General features: G+C 38.8%; 1 protein-coding gene and 2 long non-coding RNA genes across 3 annotated transcripts; all 3 read left to right on the forward strand.

Moving 5' to 3' along the window:
* The first annotated feature begins 6,248 nt into the window (after positions 1 to 6,248).
* On the forward strand, positions 6,249 to 9,665 carry LOC121985364 (probable disease resistance protein At1g61300). The gene is made up of 3 exons (XM_042538768.1): positions 6,249 to 6,663; positions 6,797 to 9,284; positions 9,440 to 9,665. Exons 1-3 carry the CDS (start codon positions 6,390 to 6,392, stop codon positions 9,453 to 9,455), a joined length of 2,778 nt encoding a protein of 925 aa, XP_042394702.1. The 5' UTR covers positions 6,249 to 6,389; the 3' UTR covers positions 9,456 to 9,665.
* Positions 9,666 to 10,541: 876 nt separating this feature from the next.
* Positions 10,542 to 12,875, forward strand: LOC121987731. Its single transcript, XR_006113709.1, has 4 exons — positions 10,542 to 11,096; positions 11,178 to 11,269; positions 11,558 to 11,617; positions 12,660 to 12,875. It is a non-coding gene; the product is annotated as an uncharacterized LOC121987731 (long non-coding RNA).
* Positions 12,876 to 18,259: 5,384 nt separating this feature from the next.
* Positions 18,260 to 18,841, forward strand: LOC121987732. Its single transcript, XR_006113710.1, has 3 exons — positions 18,260 to 18,365; positions 18,476 to 18,573; positions 18,725 to 18,841. It is a non-coding gene; the product is annotated as an uncharacterized LOC121987732 (long non-coding RNA).
* The last annotated feature ends 1,787 nt before the right edge of the window (positions 18,842 to 20,628 follow it).

Genomic DNA, 20,628 nt, shown 5'->3' on the forward strand with positions numbered 1-20,628 from the left:
AAGAAAGTGCTTAAGTTGCCCAAGTTCCTTCATTTGAAAGCGAACTGATAAATTCTCCTTTGTTTGAAGAATTTCTTCTTTGTCATCGCCTGTTATGACTAGGTCATCCACATATACTAACACGATAGCTAATTTTCCTTTATTTGTTTTGATAAATAAGATGGAATCTGCAGATGTTACTAAATAACCACTTTGAGTTAGAAATTCAGCAATTTTACCATACCACGCCCTAGGTGCTTGTTTCAATCCGTAGAGTGCTTTCCGTAGCTTACACACATATTCAGGATGATGTTGGTTCTGAAAACCTATTTGTTAGATCATATAAATTTCCCGATCCAATTCTCCATGAAGAAAAGCATTCTTCACATCCATCTGCCATAGATTCCAGTCTTTGTTGGCTGCAAGTGCAAGAAGGATTCGTACAGTTGTAAGTTTTGCCACTGAACTAAATGTTTCATCATAGTCTAGTCTATACTATTGAGAGAAACCATGAGCTACCAATCGTGCCTTGTACCTCTCGATTGACCCATCTGGTCGACGCTTTATTTTGAAAACCCACTTGCACGAAATGTGTTTCACATCTCTTGGTTTTGGTATGAGATCCCAAGTTTGATTTTGCTGCAGTGCATCAATTCCTTCTTTCATAGCTATCACCCACTCAGGACTTTGCGACGCTTCTTCAAATGTCTCAGGCTCTGTTGCTTCTTCAACTATGGCTGCATTGACATATTTTGGATTTGGCCTTCGTGTTCTGTTTGACCTTCGGAGTTGAGATTGTGGAGTTGATTCTTCCATTTCACTAGGTCTCTCTTCTTCATTTGGTTGTTGATATATGCCGGTTTGCCAAGGACTCTGAGCCACTCCTTGTTCAGTATCATTGTCATTTGGATCTCCTGATTCATCTGAACTTGGTTGAAGCTCTCCCATCTTTTGTTGCAATTTGTCTTCGAGGTCTTTAGAATCTGACAACACCTCCTTAGCGGGATTCCACCAAGAAGATGTTTCATCAAACACTACATTTCGTGAAGTGTAACATCTTCCACTTGTTGGATCGCAACATTTCCACCCCTTTCTTTGGCTATCATATCCCACAAAGATACATCTAATAGCTTTCTTATCGAACTTGGTTCGTAAGTGATCAGAAACAAATACATAACATACACAACCAAATAATCGAAGGTAGCTAACTGTAGGTTTTATTTTCCATAATTTCTCAAAAGGTGAAATGAATTCTAACCTTGGTTGAGGAAGTTTGTTAATGACAAAAGCTGCAGTCCTCATTGCTTCAGCCCAAAACCGTTCAGGTACATTCTTGTCGTGCAACATACTCCGACAAACTTCTGCAAGATGTCGATTCTTTCTTTCTGCTACACCATTCTGCTGTGGTGTGTTGGCACATGTGTACTGATGGTATATTCGACTTTCTCTTAAGTATTGGGAGAATTCTCTTGAGCTATATTCTCCCTCGTTGTCTGTGCGTAGACAACAAATCTTTGTTCCCAATTCTCCTTCGACTGACTGTTTGAACTCTTTAAACTTGGAAAATGTATCAGATTTTTCTTTCATAAATAAGATCCAGACATACCTTGAGAAGTCATCAATGAATGTCACCATGTACCGCATACCGCCGATTGATGGTTGCTTAACGGGTCCGAATACATCAGAGTGGACTAACTCTAATGGTTCCTTTGCTTTAAACTTTGACTCTTGATATGGTAATTGGTGTGCTTTACCATATTGACATCCCGCACATACCGTGTCTGTTCGTATGTCTAGTTGAGGAAGCCCCTTAAGCATTGACTTCTTCATCATCATGTTTAACTTGGAATAGTTAACATGACCTAATCTCATATGTCATATGTCTGATGTTTCACTTTTCCTTGTCTTGTCTATATATGCAGACTCTGCTGACATCACGTAGATCGACTCCAGTCGTTGCCCCTCCATTATCGGTGTTTCTGATATTTTGAGATTTTGATATACCTTTACATCTTCAGGACCAAATAGAACATAGTGACCTGATGATGTTAGTTGAGACACAGATAATAAATTTTTCTTCATTCCTGGGACATGATAGACATCTTGAAGTGACACCTGATTAGAGTTATATCGAGGCGTAATTATTGTCTTACCAATGTGAGCTATTGGTAACCTTGAGTTGTTGGCTGTCACCACCATACGAGCTCCCTTATATTTTGACAAGTTTTGTAGCTTTTCTTTATCACCTGTCATGTGATTTGAGCAGCCTGAATCTACGATCCAATCATTTTTGTAGTTAATCTTGTCTGACATTGTTGTAAACGCTACTTCATTTTCCTCTGCAGCGAACAAGGCTTCAGCATCCCAGTCATCTTCGCTATTCTCCTTAGGATTGGAGGTAGCAGTATTACTCTGAACAAACTTTTTCTTGGCCCAACAATCTTTTGCCATGTGGCCCACCTTCCCACAATTGTAACACTTGCCAATAAACTTTCTATTATTGGCATGATTCTGTGGGGCTCTTCTTGGATGATGACCTTCATTGCCTTGATAATTCTTTACTTTGTCACCATCCTTTTTAGATCCATCACCAGCATGTCGTTTGAAGCTGCTCTTACTTTTATTGGTGTAGAGCGCTTCCTCCTCACCCTTTAGCGAGACTTCTCCCATTTGCTTAGCCATAGCTTCTTGACCTGCAAGTAAATTTCAAACTCAAGAAGTGATGGTTGTGTTGGCCATCCTTGTATAGCAGTAACAAATCCTCGATATTCTGGTTTCAAACCATGGATAATTATTCTCTTTATCCTGGTTTCCCCAATAGGAGCTTCTAGATCTAATTCTGAAATTTCACGACATATCGACTTTACCTTGTGAAAGTATTGGGCAATCGTTTTGTCACGTTGCCCTATTGCTAGTAGCTCATTCTCCAGGAGTTGCAATCTTGCATCATTCTTCTTTGAAAAGAGTGTAGCAAAGGTATCCTATACTTCCTTTGGTGTTTTGGCATCTCGGATGTGCTCCAACATTTCTTCTTCAATTGTGATTTTTAAAGCAAACATTGCTTTACCTGCTTTGATCCTCCATTTTCGCAAGATGCCATTAGCAACTTCTGCTGGTTGCATGACTTCACTGCCACCAACAACCTCCCAAAGATCCTGACCTTGTAGGTAGGACTCCATACATGTTGTCCACGTGTTGTAGTTTTTGTTGTTGAGTTTCTTGACTCCTCCTACTATTTGAAAGTCGCCCATCGTGTCAGAAAGATTTTGATTATACCGAAAAAGTTTGATGAACAACCTTGTACAATATAAACCTCCTCACGATTCAAGATAACTCCACCAAGAACAATCCCTGATCGTTCAGCTCTGATACCAATTGTCGAGAAAACAAATTGGACTATAAACAAGTAAATAAATTACTTGTATTATATTCACACTACAAAGACACTACAACACTTTTGAGGATCACTCACAATTTTATAGAGGAAAAGAAAAGGAAGATGAAGAACAACTTTCAACTTCAAGACTCTATACTTTTATTTTTCGTTAGATGATAAAACAAGAATGCAGGGGGAGTATTTATAGTACTCACCATACACGATACATAGTTGATCAGAAAACTAAATTCTATCTACCAAGAAATTCTATCTCTATCCATTGGATGAGAGAAATACTCTCAACCATACATTTTAATTCTTATCAATTAAATTCTATCTATTGAATGAGAGAAATACTCTCAACCACACATTTTAATTTCTATCTGTTAAATCTTATCCATTGAATGAGAAAGAATACTCTCATCTATATTTTTATTTTTATCCGTTAATGAGTTGGTATTGATCTTCAACACCACCCCCTCCAAGTCGCAGCACGGCGAGATCAGTATCACCACCTCCGCGAACCTGGCCACGTTCCCTAAGTCCGCGTCGGTGAGCACCAAAAGTCAAGGTTATCAATGATCAGTATCACCACCTAAGTGCCAGGCGAGGAGAGGAAAGGGCAAGTTGCTGGTCTAGCAGTTTTGCTCCGACGCGGGCATCATCTACAGCGCAGCCAAGGGTCCTCTTCTCCCGAGGATGCAGGAGGTTCCGTCTATTTGTGATAGGTGGGTAATTTTGGAAAAAATAATTTGATAACCCAGGAATCGTAGAAAACCTTAGGCTTTCAAGGTTTTCTGATTCCTGGTTATATTCCCAAATTGCTGACGTGGTGGGAATCACTCATTACCAGGAATCACTCATTACTTAAACCAAATAAGGTTTTTATTGATAACCTATTAGGGTGCGTTTGGTTCAGGGTTATTCTTAATAACCTTGGTTATCCATCCAAAGTTATCAACAAAAACCTTGTTTGATTTAGGTATTCGATGATTCCCGAGTAATGTTCCATGCCCGACACGTCAGCAAAAGGGTCATGCAGCCCGGAATCGGAAAACCTCAGAAAGCTAAGGTTTTTCTTGATTCCGGGGTTAACGATTTTTTTTTACCAAAAATACCCTCCGATAAGAAAAAACATGAAAAAAAGAGAAAAAATGGGAAAAAAATATTTAAAAATGTAAAAAAATTAAAAAATTTTAAATTTTTTTTAAAATAAATAATTTTAAAAAAATAAAAAAAAATTTAAAATATAAATTTTAAAAAAAAAATTTAAAAAAATTGAAAAATTTTAAAAATTGAAAAATTTTAAAAAATTGAAAAATTTGAAAAAATTTAATTTTTTTTAAAAAATTTTAAAAATAAAAAAAATTAAAAAATAAAATTAAAAAAATGTAAAAAATAAAAAAATATAAATATAAATAATATAAATAATATAAAAATATAAAAACATTAAAAAAAGTAAAAAAACACATAAAAAAGTAAAAAAATATATAGGAAAAAGAAAAGTAAAAAATCATAAAATAAATAAATAATAATAATAATATTATTATGATTATTATGTATAGTTGGTTTTGTAACCGAGGGTAATACGGTAAAATATTAAACTAGGGTATTCATTAAAACCTTCAAACAAACAAGTTTTTGTTGCATTACCTAAGTTGAACCAAACAACATTTGGTTATGTTTTATTCCCCATAACCTTGGTTATGTGATTACCTAGTAATCACATAACCAAGATTATACATGATAACTTGAACCAAACGCACCCTTAAAGTTATCAGCGATAACCTTGAACCAAACACCCCCTTAATGTATTCTGAATCTTCCCTCACCGACATTAGTCTTGCTTCCCTTTGCTCAAAAGAAATAAATCTTCTTCTTCTTAAATATATTATATACATCTCGCTCCCTGCGTAATTAACAAGTAGAGTTTCTCGACGTCCATGGTGTTCATCAAATCTAAAAGTACTTTTGCACATGTGTAATATTTCTTTCGATCGGCTGTAGATTCTTTGTAGATTCTTAGAGATCATCGTCTAACAAGAAGTGACGATAGATTCAATGGATTTAGAGTCGTCTAGCGTTTTGTTTTCCTTGGCATCTCTTGCAACTGGCGGAGAATTTGTGAGCTTAATTAGAAATTAACTATGAGGAAGAGTTAGTGATGCTGATTCATGATTGAGATATTTGGAGAAGCAACTTGATATTTAAATATTTGATAGAGCCTGTTTCATCAATAAACGTAGTTTTTATTGTAATATGACCATTTTGACACAAGCAATCAAATTAAATATCTACATAACCCTTTAAATTAAATTCTAATTTAATTTAATCACATTGCTCCCCTAGTTGTCATGAAGTTTAACAAATTAATTCGATTTAATAATTAGCCTGAGTAGTAAAACAAATAGGGTGCTACGATATTATTGATTTTGTAGCAATATGGCTAAAACTTGTCCATTGGTTGAACTAGCACGATTTGATTAGGCAAGAATAGTCAATTGCGGTCGGATAACAACATTCTTCATACATCAAATTAGACAACATGGAGCTACTTAAGCTGATTGGTGATTGAGTGAGAATAAAATGAATCATCTTCTCTCATAATCCAGATCAAGTCTCTCTTTACGGAGATGAGGCTGCATCAGACGGGAGATTTTTATTTTTCTTCATGAATCAAACATAGAAACTACTTTTCTTTGTAAAAAAAAAAAATCCTATAAATTATTTTTTAAATTTTTTACAAACAAACAAACAAACAAACCCTTGGATAAATACACAAATGTAACCATGAAGGAGGGGTAAAGATTTTCCACAAACCTCTTCTTATTTCAATCGACCAACTATTGCTGCCCAGTTAACATTGTCAAATTGTCTCTTTCATTTTTGCGAGCACAAGCAAACATAATAGACATAAAAGAAAGTTATCTACTGTTGCTGTTATATATGTTGTTATATACATCTCTCTTCCTGCTTAATTGACTCTTATCCATATTGCTGATTCGCAAATTAGCTAGATATCTTCTCCACGTCCATGGCGTTCGCCACAATAAATCTCAACTTAGACGTCAACAGTTGCCTGAACGGGCTGTGGGCATCACTGCGACTGGGCAGGCCAAAATCTGGCATCCAGAAATTGGAAAAGGAAATGGCAAGATTGAGAAGCAAGAGAGGCGATATCAAGAACAAGATCGGCGAGGCGGAGCGAGAGGGGAAAATTCCGACCGACGAAGTGAGCCAGTGGCTACGGGAGGTGGAGGAATTGGAAGGCCAAGTGGCTGATATCAACCAGGATTTCCAAAGCATGAGTGAGTATTCTCCCGTATATACCTTTTTGCCTTTTCACGCCAATTCAATTGCAAGTCTTGATCCATACAATCTATAAGAGGTAGACAAAAAAGTTGTTGTTTCCGTCTAGCTACTGCACCTTTGTTTCGTTAGGTTGCTTCAGTTGCAATTGCTTCTATCAAACTGGCGGAACGTCGAATCAAACACCGCAAGCAGGAGATCAGGTTCCTATCAGAGAGTCATCAAACTACTGCTCCATCAGTCGAAGAATGGTGAAGTTGCTCTGCGAGGCTAATGAATTGATGAGCCGAGCCGGTGCACTGGATCCAATTGCCACAGTTGGGCCTCCGGAACCCGCCGTGATGCTTCCCATCTCGCACCGACTGCCTGTTGGGATCGAGTCGTATGTGGAGAACATTGTGGGCTACATCGATGGTGGAGAAGGCAACATCATTGGCATCTATGGAATGGGTGGTGTCGGTAAGACCACCATGCTGAAGAGCATCCAGCGGCACTATTATAATCATAGAATATTTGATCATGTCATTTGGGTCGTGGCCTCCAAAGAGTACCAATTGAAAATGCTCCAGATGGATATTGCTAAGAGTCTAGAATTGAAGACATTGCAGGAGACTGACGATGAACGAACATGTGGTGACAAGTTGTTTAGCTACTTGAAGAACAGGAACTGCTTGCTGCTTCTCGATGACATTTGGGAACATCTGGATCTTCAGCTGTTGGGGATGGCACACTCGGCTACTGAGCGAGGTCAGCAGCAGCAGCAGCTGCCGCGCAAAGTCGTGGTGTTCACAACCCGCAGCGAGACAGTGTGCGCACGAATGATAGCAGAAAAGAAGATCAAAGTCAAATGCCTGGATCCAAATCAAGCATGGCAACTCTTTAAGGATAATAGCGACGAGGATGTTCTCAGCTCCGATAAACGAATCAACTCCTGTGCTCAAGACCTTGCTAAAGAATGTGCAGGTCTTCCACTCGCTCTTGTTACCGTCGCCCGGGCCATGTCAGGGAAAAAGTCTTGGGAACTTTGGAATGATGCTCTCCATCAAATAAGGGATAAACATGAGTGGACAACCATGGATCTTTTAGAAGAAGATTCAGTAATGTATAAAGCCTTCAAGCTAAGCTACGACAGTTTAGAAAATGACTCCATAAGAGAATGTCTCTTGTGTTGCGCTTTGTGGCCCGAAGATTATGACATCCACAAATTTGAGGAGTTGATACCATGTTGGATAGGTTGTGGCATAATCCGTGAATTTAACGTAATCAATGAAGCTTTCACCAAAGGATGCTCCCATTTGGAAGCTCTCATGGCTGCATCCTTACTAGAGCACTCCTCTAGACGGTGGGATTATTACGAGGCTCAACATGTAAAGATGCATGATGTCATCCGAGACATGGCACTATTGATGGTCCCTAGGTTAAAGGGGAATGGGAGGAAATGGATTGTAAAAGCTGGAATTGGTTTGCATAATTTGCCTAGACAGGAGGAATGGCAGGAGGCAGAGCGAGCATCATTCATGCAAAACCGCATTCTATCTTTACCAGAGTATGAGGCTTCTACTTTTTCAAAACTTTCAAAGTTGTTCCTTCTACTTAACGATAATCCGCTGAATATTCCTCCGAGTTTGTTCGCAAGCATGCCTCGTTTAACATACTTGGATCTTTCTAAATGTGATATAAAAGAGCTTCCAATGGAGATTTGTAACTTAACTGAGCTTCAATATTTAAACTTGTCCTACACTTTTATTGGAAGTCTGCCGCTCAAGTTTGGTTGTCTCTGCAAATTAGAGTACTTGCTTCTAAGGTACACCAAGCTTGAGACCATACCCAATGGGGCAATATCCAATTTATCAATGCTTAAGTGGCTGGATATAAGAGGATATTTTCCTGTATTTGACTTGTTGAATGAGTTGAAATGTTTCAAAGGATGCCACCAATTAAGTCTGGGAATTACCATTAATCCGGCTGATCTCGAAAGACTGGGCATGGTACCAAATGTCTCCGTATGGAACCTCACTGTGAGAGGATGGCAAAGTTCAGAATTTCTAAAATACGATCTAGACAGCGTAAGTGACAACCTCGAGCGTCTTACTATTTCAGATGTCCCGGGAGATAAATTAACGATGAATGCAGGCGTGAACTGTGAATCAAGTTCCAGATATTTTAAGACTCTCTATTTTGAATCACTAAGACAATTGGAAACAATTTGTTTGAATGGTGTTGGGTTCAACAACCTTTGTGACCTATACATTTATGGTTGCGACAAGTTGAAGGATGTTTCTTGGGTTCTCCAGCTACCAAGCCTTAATCTTCTAGATATGAAATATTGTGAGGAAATAGAGGAACTAATAAGTAATGTTGGGAACTACAATTCTAGCTTTGGCATCAAGATGTTGAATTTGGCCTTCATGAAAAACCTGCATCACATTGCATGCCAACCATGTCATTTTCCCTACTTGGAATATATACGTGTGTACGATTGCCCAAGTCTCAAAAAATTACCATTTGGGGTTGAAATATTGAAGAGCAGATTAAAAGAGATTATCGGTGATCAAACTTGGTGGGACAACTTGGATTGGGATGATGAGAACAACAAGAATTCCTTCACTTTTTATTTTAGGTAAATCCATTTATGATATATATATTTTTTTTTTCATACCAAATGATTTCTTATCTACTTGTCTACATGAAAGAAATGAACATTTGAAAATGATTTAGTATTTTATAAAGTAGCTTGGTAAAATTATATAATCTTACAAGTTGTATCATTGATAGGGACCGATTTCACTAGCTCAATGATTGTGTGACTTTAAAGACAAAACTTGAATGCTCAGATTGGTGACCAATTTCAAGAAGAAGCTTGGGCCTTTGGGGCATGGAGGTGTTCATTATTTTCTCTTCTTTAATTTAGCTCGTGATGAGAATGATTTATTTAGTTTTCAAGAACAATCATGTTATTTTTGCTTTCATAATATTTTTGTTTTATCATTCTTACTCTTGTATGAACAAACTTGTTTTCTTCTGTAAATTATACTTATATATTTTGTCTGAAAACTTTTATAGGTATTATAATTTAACTATCATAAGTGACATGTTTTGATTAAGATGCTATAATTTATTTTTATAGAAAAAAATCCATAAGTGTCTTTTCCATCGAGAAACAAATATAATATATATTATTACTTAACATTAATCAATTTGTAAAATAAAAATATTCTTGAAACGTTTAATTAAATCTTTTTTGTCTTATATTCATCAGATTATTTCCCCAACTAAAAATTCTATACCACTCAATAATTTTTTTATAAAATTGAAAATGGAGTTAAGTGCATCAAATTGTATGTAAAAAAATCTGTAGATAATTAACCGAAAGTAATATTAATTAGCTATGGAAGACTCTGTTTCAAAAGATCCTCGCCGATATCCTTCCTTTTGCAGTGAATGCACGCTATCCGCCGTGGCATCTTCTTACTCGTCCGCCTTCCGCTCGGCCTCCTAGACCTTGCGGTTACTGTCGTCATCTCCATCTCCGTTGTTGCCTATGATCCTCGCCGAGGGCACCTCCTCAAACCAGACCCCATCTAGCACTTTCTCCCCCATTCTATTTTTGCAATCTCATCTCATAATATTCTATTAATAAAAATAAAGTTTAATTTCTAATACTGTAAAATATTGAAAATAGGTGGGTCATCATAAATTTTTAAAAATTTTTCAAGAATTTTTCAAAGCTCGTATAACGAATTTATGGGGATAAAAACTAGACCCTCAAGAAAACTTATTTAAGTTATCCATTTTAAGGAGGAAAAATTTATTTAATTTATTTCTTTTTCTTTTTCTTTTTCTTTTTCTTTTATTTTCTTCTCCCATTGCCGTTTTCTTTCCCCAATCCGCGCCCTGTTTCCTCACCCGACCCGTGCTCTATGGCACCGATGCCGCCTAACCGACGCGCCGACGTCGCTAACGCTCGCGTCGGTTCCTCTCCTCAGGGCATACAAAATCGCTGGCCAGAGGAGGCTTCGAGTCCTCCTCCTTCCTCTTCCTCACGAGTTAGCCCTAATCTCCACCGAAGCATCTCCTTCCCTTTCCTCCCCCGATCGTCGGCCAATCTGCCACCAATCCCGATCGCCGCGAGCTCACCGTCAGCAGAGATCTTCTTCTTCTTCTTGGTGCTTCACCTACGTCGAGCTACCTTGGCTACCGGCGGTCGATCCTCTCCTCCCTTTCTCTCCCGCGGTCTTTGCCCTAGATCGCCAACGCACCAATTCTAGCGATCACCCGAGACGATCGCGACAGATCTGTTTCCTTAAGCATCCTCATTCCTCTGTCTGTGCTAGGTCTGGGCAGACGTTGGCTAATTGGGGATCGGTAGTATCACCGATACTCTGCTTCACAAATCGGATCGGGCGACATTTTCTGGAGGCGATCAATTGAGGTAACGTTGGGAATTCTATAGATTCAAGGATCTTGTTGAATTGTTTTCCTTTGTGATGACCTTACTGTTCAGTGGATCTAGAATTTAGGTGTGGGGTGTTTTTGTTTTTGGTTCGGCAGCAACCCATCCATCAGTGTTCCTTGTTTCAGCATCAACAGTAGCTGGGAATTGAGGTATGGTGTAGTAATTTTTAATACATGATGTTGATGAATTAGGTTTATGTTTTGAATTTAGGTATGATTGGATTATGAATAGTGAGGGTTAATGGAGCTAACCCTAATTAACTTATGAGTTAGGTTTCATTAGAGATTAAATAATGGATTTAAATTAATCTCGGATTAGACTCATTTAGGAAGCTAACCGAGGTTAATGAAGGAATTAGGGTTTCTGGTAAATAAGGATTTTTGGTTTAGCTATTTTGTTTACAATAAAATTTAGCTAAATCATACGATTTATTACAGGATTTAGATTCGAGACGAGCACTTCGACATAGAGGTTTATTAGCTCGATCTACATTGGAGGTGGGTACCTTGACCTATCTATTTTGATATGTCTTGTTACTATGTTTAGTAGATTTTAACAAGTAGTACTAAATATGTGTTATATCTGCATCGACATGTACTATTTGTTTCCGAACATATTTTGTTTGTTACTTGTTTAGCGTTCATGCCTGTTTGTTATGTATGTTATGGAGATAGTGGCATGCCATGCTTTATGATATATCAGACTAGTTAGATACTATACCTGACCAGTGTACCTAGATCATATTATTTTATCTACGTATTTTGGTACATGTTTGTTTTTATGGAGGTAGATAGGATTAAGATATTTCTATGCTTAGTGTCATGCACCATCTCGCATGATTGCATTGCTGCGCGATAATCGACTCCATTATTGTTGAGTGCATCGCCAGTTACATGGATCTGCACACACCACCACTCACGGGTTAGTGGTATATCAGACAGGGTGTAGTGCTGGCTCTGTCAGTGCTCCGCTGGTCCACTCATGGGTAGCGGGACATAGCGTGGTAGCACGTCAGGGGTCCCTCCACTGGATTGTCTCAGGGAGATGAGAACATTGAGCTCCCCCACTTATGATTTGAGGCAGGAGGATAGGTGTACTCCGACAGCATCCCATCCACTCGGTCACTCATCAGGAGAAGTGATGGTAGAGTGTATGGTTGTCACAACCCTACCACTCGGTCTCACCATTGTGTGTGAGATGGCTGACTGGCGTCAGGGGTGACCAGGACATGTTATTGGCATCATATGCATTATTTGCACTTATTGCTTGTGTTTGTTGCACTTTATATGGTGCATATTGGATGGATGCATACGTTTGACATGCATACGGGATTTATGATACTCTGGGTCTGACGGCCTTGATATCACTATACCCAGGTTCTGGTTAGTACAGTTACTCCTTATCTTACAGTTTTGCACTTTCTATATGTTATATCAGGAGACTGTACGCATAGTTATTGCTATTTGTTATAGTTTACTATGCATGTCAACTAGGTATTCGCTGAGTATTGGACTCACACCCCGTTATTACTATTTTCAGGTTGAGGCTGTTCAGGAGGTTCCAGTCGCTAGTCACACACCACTGCGCGTCGCGACGAGTTCACACATAACGGTTTTCTTATTATGTTAGACTATGTTTTCAGACTTATAGCTTTTGACATATGGATATTGTATGGTTTTGTTATTTGGCGATGGATTTTCATTTGGATGTATGCTGGAGTTTTGTGCTTTATGGGAGTAGTTGAGTAGAATATCAGTTTTGTGCTTTATGGGTGTAGTTGAGTAGGATATCGGTTTTGTGCTTTATGGGTATAGATGAGTAAGATTTTTGCGATGTTTTCCTTATCTTTGTTTTAGTTTAGTTGTTACTATTAAACTACGTGGATGTTTGCTATATTTGTACTGTTATATATTATTATTGTTCCGACCGTGTTGGCCGAGGTATATGTGGCCCTGAGGGCATTGTAAGAAATTTCATATTGTCACCGGTACAGGGGAGATGCTGTCGAAATTTTCTCTGGCAGAGATTACTTGGGGCGTGACAGATACCCCTCTTAAATTTGATTTTATGACTCCAAGCAAATTTCACATCTAGATAAAATCTTCAAAATTGAGAGGTTTGGTAAAAATATCAACAACTTAATCTTGAGACTTTATGTATTCCACTTGTGCATCTTTTTTTTAATGCACTCTCTGATATAGTCATAACGTGTATCGATGTGGTTGCTTCTATCATGAAAGATTAGATTTTTTGCTAGTGCTATTGCAGACTTGTTATCAACTCAAATTTTGGTTGTCTCTTTTTGTGGTAAACTTAGCTCATTCAACAAATTTCTGAGCCAAATAGCATGACAAGCACATGAAGTCGTAGTCACGTACTCCGCATCACAAGTAGAAAGTGTAAAAGTTGTTTCTTCGACATCCAAGTGAAAGTTGTATCTCTCATAAAAAACACAAATCATGTAGTGCTCTTTCTATCATCCATATCTTCACCCCAATCACTATCGCTATATCCTTCAAGTTTGAAATGGTTAGATATTAAATAAAGCAATCTAAAATTTGTCGTACCTTTGATATAGCGCAAAATTCTTTTAGCAATGTTAAGGTGGGTGGTAGTTTGAGCTTCCATGTAGCGACTAACAAGTCCAACAACATAAAGAATATCAAACATTGTGCACGTCAAGTATCGTAAACTTCCAACCAAGCTCTCGAAAAATGTCGGATCAACTTTTTCTCTTTCATCATACTTTGATAGCTTGACTCACTTTCTATTGGGGTATTTATGGGTCAGGCTTACTGTTATCAATCTCGAACTTCTTTAATATCTCTCTTGCATAACCTTCTTGTAAAATGAAGTTTTCATCTTCCCTTTGGTTCACTTCGATGCTCAAATAGTATGTCATGAGCCTAATATCAGTCATCGTTTCTTTGAATTCTCCAAATATACTTGGATTGCTTCCTGTTAAGATCAAGTCATCAACATATAGGCATACAATCAAAACATCTTTATTGTTGTTCTGAATGTATAGTGCATGTTTATATGGACATTTGATGAAGCCTTTCTCTTGCAAGTACTTGTCTATCCAGCAATTTCATGTCCTTGGTGCTTGCTTTAGCCCTTAGAGAGCCTTCTTCAATTTTAGAACTTTGTCTTCTTGTCCTTTGACTTCATAACATGATAGTTACCGAATATAGACTTCTTCTTCAAGAATTCTATTTTAAAAAACAGATTTTACATCCATTTGATATATTCTTCACTTACTGCAGGCTTCTAAAGAAACAATTAGTCTGATAGTTTCTAATCAAGCAACGGGAGCGAATATCTCATTATAGTCAATGATATATCTTTGACTGTAGTCTTTTGCCACCAATCTTGCTTTGTATTTTTCAACTTCTCCTTTGACATTCTTTTTTATTATGCACACCCACTTCACACCAATCGTCTTATGCCCTTCAAGAAATGGAGTTAACTCCCATGTACCATTCTTCTTGATCGCATTGATTTCTTCATCTATCGCATCTTTCTACTTTTTGTCTTTATAGCTTCTTGAAAATCTATAGACTCACAATCGGTAAAAAGATAAAATAGAGTAATATTATCTTGATTTTCAGTTACCTCATAAAAGTCCTATAAGCTTCTAAAGTGTGGTACTCTTTCACTTAAATTTTCACTTAAAGTTAATGCAGATGAATTTCCTTGAGTACTTGATGTTGGTGTTACTAGTGGAGTAGTAGGCTCCTCTCTTGTTTGCTCCACCCTTGGTTGCTCCACATCTTCTTCTTCAAAGTATGGAAAGAAGTTGTAATCTTCATTTTGAGATTCCCAATATCATTCTTCTTCTTCATTAAATATGACATCTCGGCTGATAATTGTCTTCCCAGTATTTGGATTGTATATCTTATATCCTTTTGAGTTAGTATCATAGCCAATAAAAATAAACTTCTTACTTTTATCATCCACTTTGCTTCTTGCTTCATTAGGCACATGAACGTGGACTATACTCCCAAAAATTCTTAGATGAGAAATCCTAAGCTTCCTTCCACTCTATACATCTTATGGTATCTTGCCCCACACACTCCTTGTTGGTGATCGGTTGGATAAGTATACAGCACATGCAACCGCTTTTGCCTAAAGTTCCTTTGGTAGCCTCTTGCTTTTAAGAATACTCTTTGTCATATCAAGGATGGTTCAATTCTTTCTTTCCGTCACTCCATTTTGTTGAGAGGATCTTGAAACTGTCAAGGGTTGTCGTATTCCATTGGCTTCACAAAATTCTTGAACTTGACTCCTTTGGAAAATCTCTTCTAAATTGCTTCCAATGTAGACATGCTTCACATAATTGATCAGGATGTTTGATGCAAGGTAGTCCTCTCACCATCTCTTTCTTTGAAAGCAATTCTAGTCCTCCAAAATTATGATCACTACAACAAAAATGTTAAAAGACAACGGTTTTAGAAGAAACTGTTGTTAATTTGGTAAAAGACAATGATTTTTGACAAAACCGTTGTCTTTGAGCACCTCCAAAAAATAAAAGACAACAGTTTTGCAAAAACTGCTGTTGTTGAGTGACTTTTACAACGATTTTCTAAAACTGTTGTCTTTAAGCACTTTTTTAGGGGTCAAAGACAACAGTTTTAATAAACCGTTGTCTTTGACTTTATTCTTTCGCCATTTTTCCCCTTCGTCGTTTTTGTTGTAGCAATGTTTTGCTTCCCTCTCTCCGAAAATTTTTTGGCGCCCTGTTTTCCCCCCTTTGCCTTCCCGAACCCCTAAACCCCTCTCCTCATATGATCTTTTCCTACCTTAGCCTTCCTACCGAAAAACATCTCTGGTGAAGGAGTCACCGGTGAACACTCACCCAAGGAGAAGGAGAAGAATAATCCCCAAACTCCACCGCCTCCGCTCCCGCCCCCGAGCCTCCGCCTCCCTCTGCCCCAGATGACGAGAGGGACTTCAAACGCATGGGCAAGATGACCTACAACTGGGCAATCACCCTCCTCACCATCTCCGTCGCGCTTCTACTGACCACCCCCCAAGCGCTCGACCACACCAAACGAGTCTTCCTCTACACCGCCGGCACCTGCCTCTCCCTCGTTACCTCCGTCGGCCTCATCTACTACTCCATCCTCAACCATCCTGACACCCATCTCGCAAAGGTACAGGAGAGGGTTGTACAAAAATTTAGCCCTCTCCTGTACCAAAAATGATTTCTCCAGCCAGCTCGCAAAGGTACAAAAATGATTTCTCCAATGATTCAAATACTGGATAGAATGAGTTGTACCAAGAATTAGTTGTCAATGTGACTTTGGAATCAGAATTTAGACCGAGCTCAAGTCCTATTGAATGTGTTGCTTGTTGACAGCTATTTGTGATGAGTCTTGTAGCCTGCTACATTGTGTTGGATCGAGACCGTGCTAGAGGGGGGGGGGGGTGAATAGCGCTCGCGGCTATTTCGTTTTTCGAATCGCAAAACTATCGGAGTAATTAAAACACGCAGCGGAATAAAGAACGAACACACACAGAGAGACACGAGAGATTTTACTTCGTTCGGAGCCTAAGGCGACTCCTACTCGAAGGCCTGCGATCCTTGATCGCTTTCCGTGGGCAACAACTATAAGCTCGTAAAATGTACAATAAGATATTACAATTGAAAGAACTAAAACAAATTATACCGACAACAATAAAGTAGCAGAATCTGAAGCTCCGGGTTGTCGGGGACTTGTAACAGCACTTCTGGGCGTTTCTAGAGCAGATTGTAGCATAAGGATTGCTTAGAGTTCAATTTTGAGAGCTGCTGGTCGAAACCCCTTATAAAGGGTGTTCAAGGCGCCTTCTACTGTTCACCAAGGCGCCTTGAATGAGCCGAGTCAGCCGCGGAGATAAGTTCTGAACTGGTCGAACCTTATCACAGATTCAAGGCGCCTTCCACTGTTCACAGGGCGCCTTTATCTGTTCAAGGTGCCTTCCACTGTTCATCAAGGCGCCTTGAACAGCTTCTCGCAGCCAGCTCCAGCCTTGCACCCGAGGCGCCTCCAAGCTCCATGAAGGCGCCTCGGACACTGTTCATCCGAGGCTTTAGGTTGTTCCTTTGCACCTGCAAGATACGTTAGTCCCAAACACTATCCTGCAACACAAAGTTAGCACAATAAATATGATAAATGAAGTATAGACAGTCTTCGGACTGTCCGAGTCTGACTTCGGGTTTCCTACCGGAAACCCTAGGTTGACCCGACGCCTACTGTTCCCTCTACGGGGAACGCGTCCTCACCTACTCCACTCATGAGATTTACCTGTTGCCAGTCGATCCTCCAGATCAACTGGACTTTTGCTCAGCACTCGACGCTTCCGGACTTTCTGCTGGACATCCGCTTCCCGGCTAGTCCAGTCTTTCACCTGGTTCGCGACACTAGGACTTTCCACTTAGGGTTACCATCCCCTAGGACTTTTGCCTGAAGCCATCGACCTGCCAAGACTTTCCGTATAGGGTTACCACCCCCTATGACCTAGGGTTACCGCCCCCTAGGGTTTTCCCTTTGCCTAACCGCAGCTAGGACTTTTCTCCACCTAGGGTTACCACCCCCTAGGACCTAGGGTTACCACCCTCTAGGGTTTTTACCTGTCTAACCGCAGTTAAGACTTTCCTGAGACACTCATTTAACATGTTAGATAACAACACACCTTAACTTTGAATCCTTTGCCATTATCAAAACTTAGGTTCGATCGTCGGATGCTTCCCGCACCAACACATTGGTATTAGGAGATAAGCTTGGTAGATGTTCACAAGATATGATCTTTTAGCTATTTTATGTCTGGTTCTTGTAATATGCTTAATCTCTTTTCTCGCACATGCGTCGTTTTCTATCTCAAACTATCGAAGAAGTTTTCTATGTAAATTCTGTGTTCCTTTTGTTCAGACCTGGAGTAAAAGAAATATCGTCCAAGCTTATGCCTGAGTTTTATTTCCTTATTTCACTGTTAACCTTCTTTTGCAAAACATGCTTTGTTCTTGATTTGTGTTGAGTCTATAGTTCTGCTTGCATTGCATTATGGATTACATAATTGTGGGTTTGTTTGTTGCATTTTGATAGTTACAAAAATACATTTTTAGGGAATGTCTTCTTGTGAGACAATCATTTTTTCAAAACAATCCTAAAAACTTTACTGACATTGGTGGTGGAGTCATAGGATGCGGAGGTTTTCCTTATAATTTGAGGACTTCACAAGGAGGCCTTTCTTTGAGTATTGGTAAGAACTTACAATGTCTCTACACTTCTGCTATTTATTTTTTCTTGCATTGTCATTCAATCACTTTATTGTTTTAAAATATTATTATCTTTCTTATTTGTTGAATATAGATGTCTCTACTACTATTACTGTGTGTCCTAGACCAGTGGTTGATTTTCTACTTGCAAATTAAAATGTCAAGGATGCATACCAACTGGACTAGAACAAGGTGATTAAGAATTTGTTCTTTATGTTTATTTTCTAGGTTATTGAATGCCTATATATAATATACCTATTGAGGCAACTTGTTTTAGCTTGCTTGTTTCATTCTTCATATTGTGTCTACTAAGATTATTTTTTTCACTATTTGTTGTTGCTAGGCTAGAAGAGCTTTGAAAATTTGAGAGTGAGGACAACTCATACAAATCAAGAATTTAAAATCATTGGGATAAGTGACAAGCCTTGCAAAGATGAAATGTGAGTCTTTCCAGGTTGTGTTGTTTTATTATTTGTCAGTATTTTGCAATCAATTGGTTTATAAGAATCTTTGAATTTTTGAACCGTATGTAATGAAGATTGTTTTAAGAACTAGGAGAAGCTGCTTTTATATAAATGGAGGCACCAGTGGCGGGCATCTCCTGTTGGGTTTTTCGGGCCGCGAAAACCGCTTTTCGCGTCGTGGAAACCCCGAATCACCCAAAGCCGTAGATCCGTGCAAGGAAAAACCGAACGAAAATTGTGAGTACGAGTTTCAAAATATCTAGATCTACTCCTAGATCTATGTGTTAAGAATATACCTCGAAGCGTGCCCTTTCGCGTTCCCGCTCGTCTAAGGAGTTGCCGGATCTCTAGACCGTCAAGCGTCGGTCCTCTAGAAGTATCCACACGGACACGTAGGTGGAGAAAACCTCACACAAAGGTGTGCTAGCACCTTGGTGAGATTCGGCCAAGCAAGGAGGAGAGGGAGAGGAAGAGCTTCAAGAGGAAGAAGAAGAAGATACACCACTTGAATGAAAAAATGAATTCACATTACAACCCAAAGTGGCCGGCCACTCTCAATGGTGAAAACTCCCAAATTAATTGCATTAATTGCAATTAATATGAACCCATTAAAGAGAATGGCTTTGTAACTTCCATGAGGTGGCACCCATGATGATGTGGAGTATCATCATTGGTCCACCTAATGCCAACTCACCAATGAGGTGGCAAAAGGTCAAGTCAAAATTAACCTTTGGTCTTCCTTCTTAAGTCAAGTCAAACTTGACCCAATCTCTTCCATGGTTAATCTAATCTAACCATTTGATTCAAGCCAACTTAATATAATGAATCTAATTCATTTAATTAAATTGATTCAATGAGTCAAAATCTAAATTAGACTCATCGAACACATGAATCAACTTGAGTCGAACTCAAGTTAGCCCAATTAGGATTACTCTTAATCCAATTTGATTCATCAAATGAATCTAATCCTCTTGGTTCATCATATGAACCTAATCTCCATCTAATTGTCCTAAGTGTGTGACCCTATAGGTTCTTTTAACGTTGGCAATGCCCTAAACCCATTTAGGAGCATAAGTAATGAGCGGTATCTAGCAACACATCATTACTACCCAAGTTACAAGAATGTCGAGATCCGACATCACCTTGTGACTACTAATTGTGACTCCTCACAATATGTAACATTGTCCTTCTATCCTAGACATCTAGATTGATCAATGTGAGGCATAGACCATGTCATCCTCTAATCAATCTAAATCTTGAACTCCAAGTAGACTCACTCAATCAAATGAGCTCAACATCTCATGTTGACTCACTTGGGCATGGCCATGCACTTCGTGGTCTAACTCTATCAAGAATATTGATGTCGCTCCCGTCATATGGGAGGGATAGATCTCATCTACATCACTCACATCCCTCTGCATAATTTGTTACATACCCAGTAATCGCCTTTATAGTCCACCCTGTTACGGGTGACGTTTGACGAAACCAAAGTACATAACTCCTTATGTAAGGATCCATGGTGACTTCAGGTCTAAGGACTAATAGTCATACTAATAGTCACATGAGAAAGTATATGACACTCATATATCGATCCATGATACTTTCTCATAGCGGGTCATTCAGTATACATTCTCCAATGTATACCCATGTGTCAGCTTGATATCTCTATATCCATGACTTGTGAGATCAAGTCATCGAGCTGACCTACATGCTAGTCTTATTGCATTAACATTGTCCCTGAATGTTAATACTCGACTAGGAATAATTTAGAGTAGTGTTCTCT

Source organism: Zingiber officinale, chromosome 5B, assembly GCF_018446385.1.
Source record: "Zingiber officinale cultivar Zhangliang chromosome 5B, Zo_v1.1, whole genome shotgun sequence".
Lineage (NCBI taxonomy): Eukaryota > Viridiplantae > Streptophyta > Magnoliopsida > Zingiberales > Zingiberaceae > Zingiber > Zingiber officinale.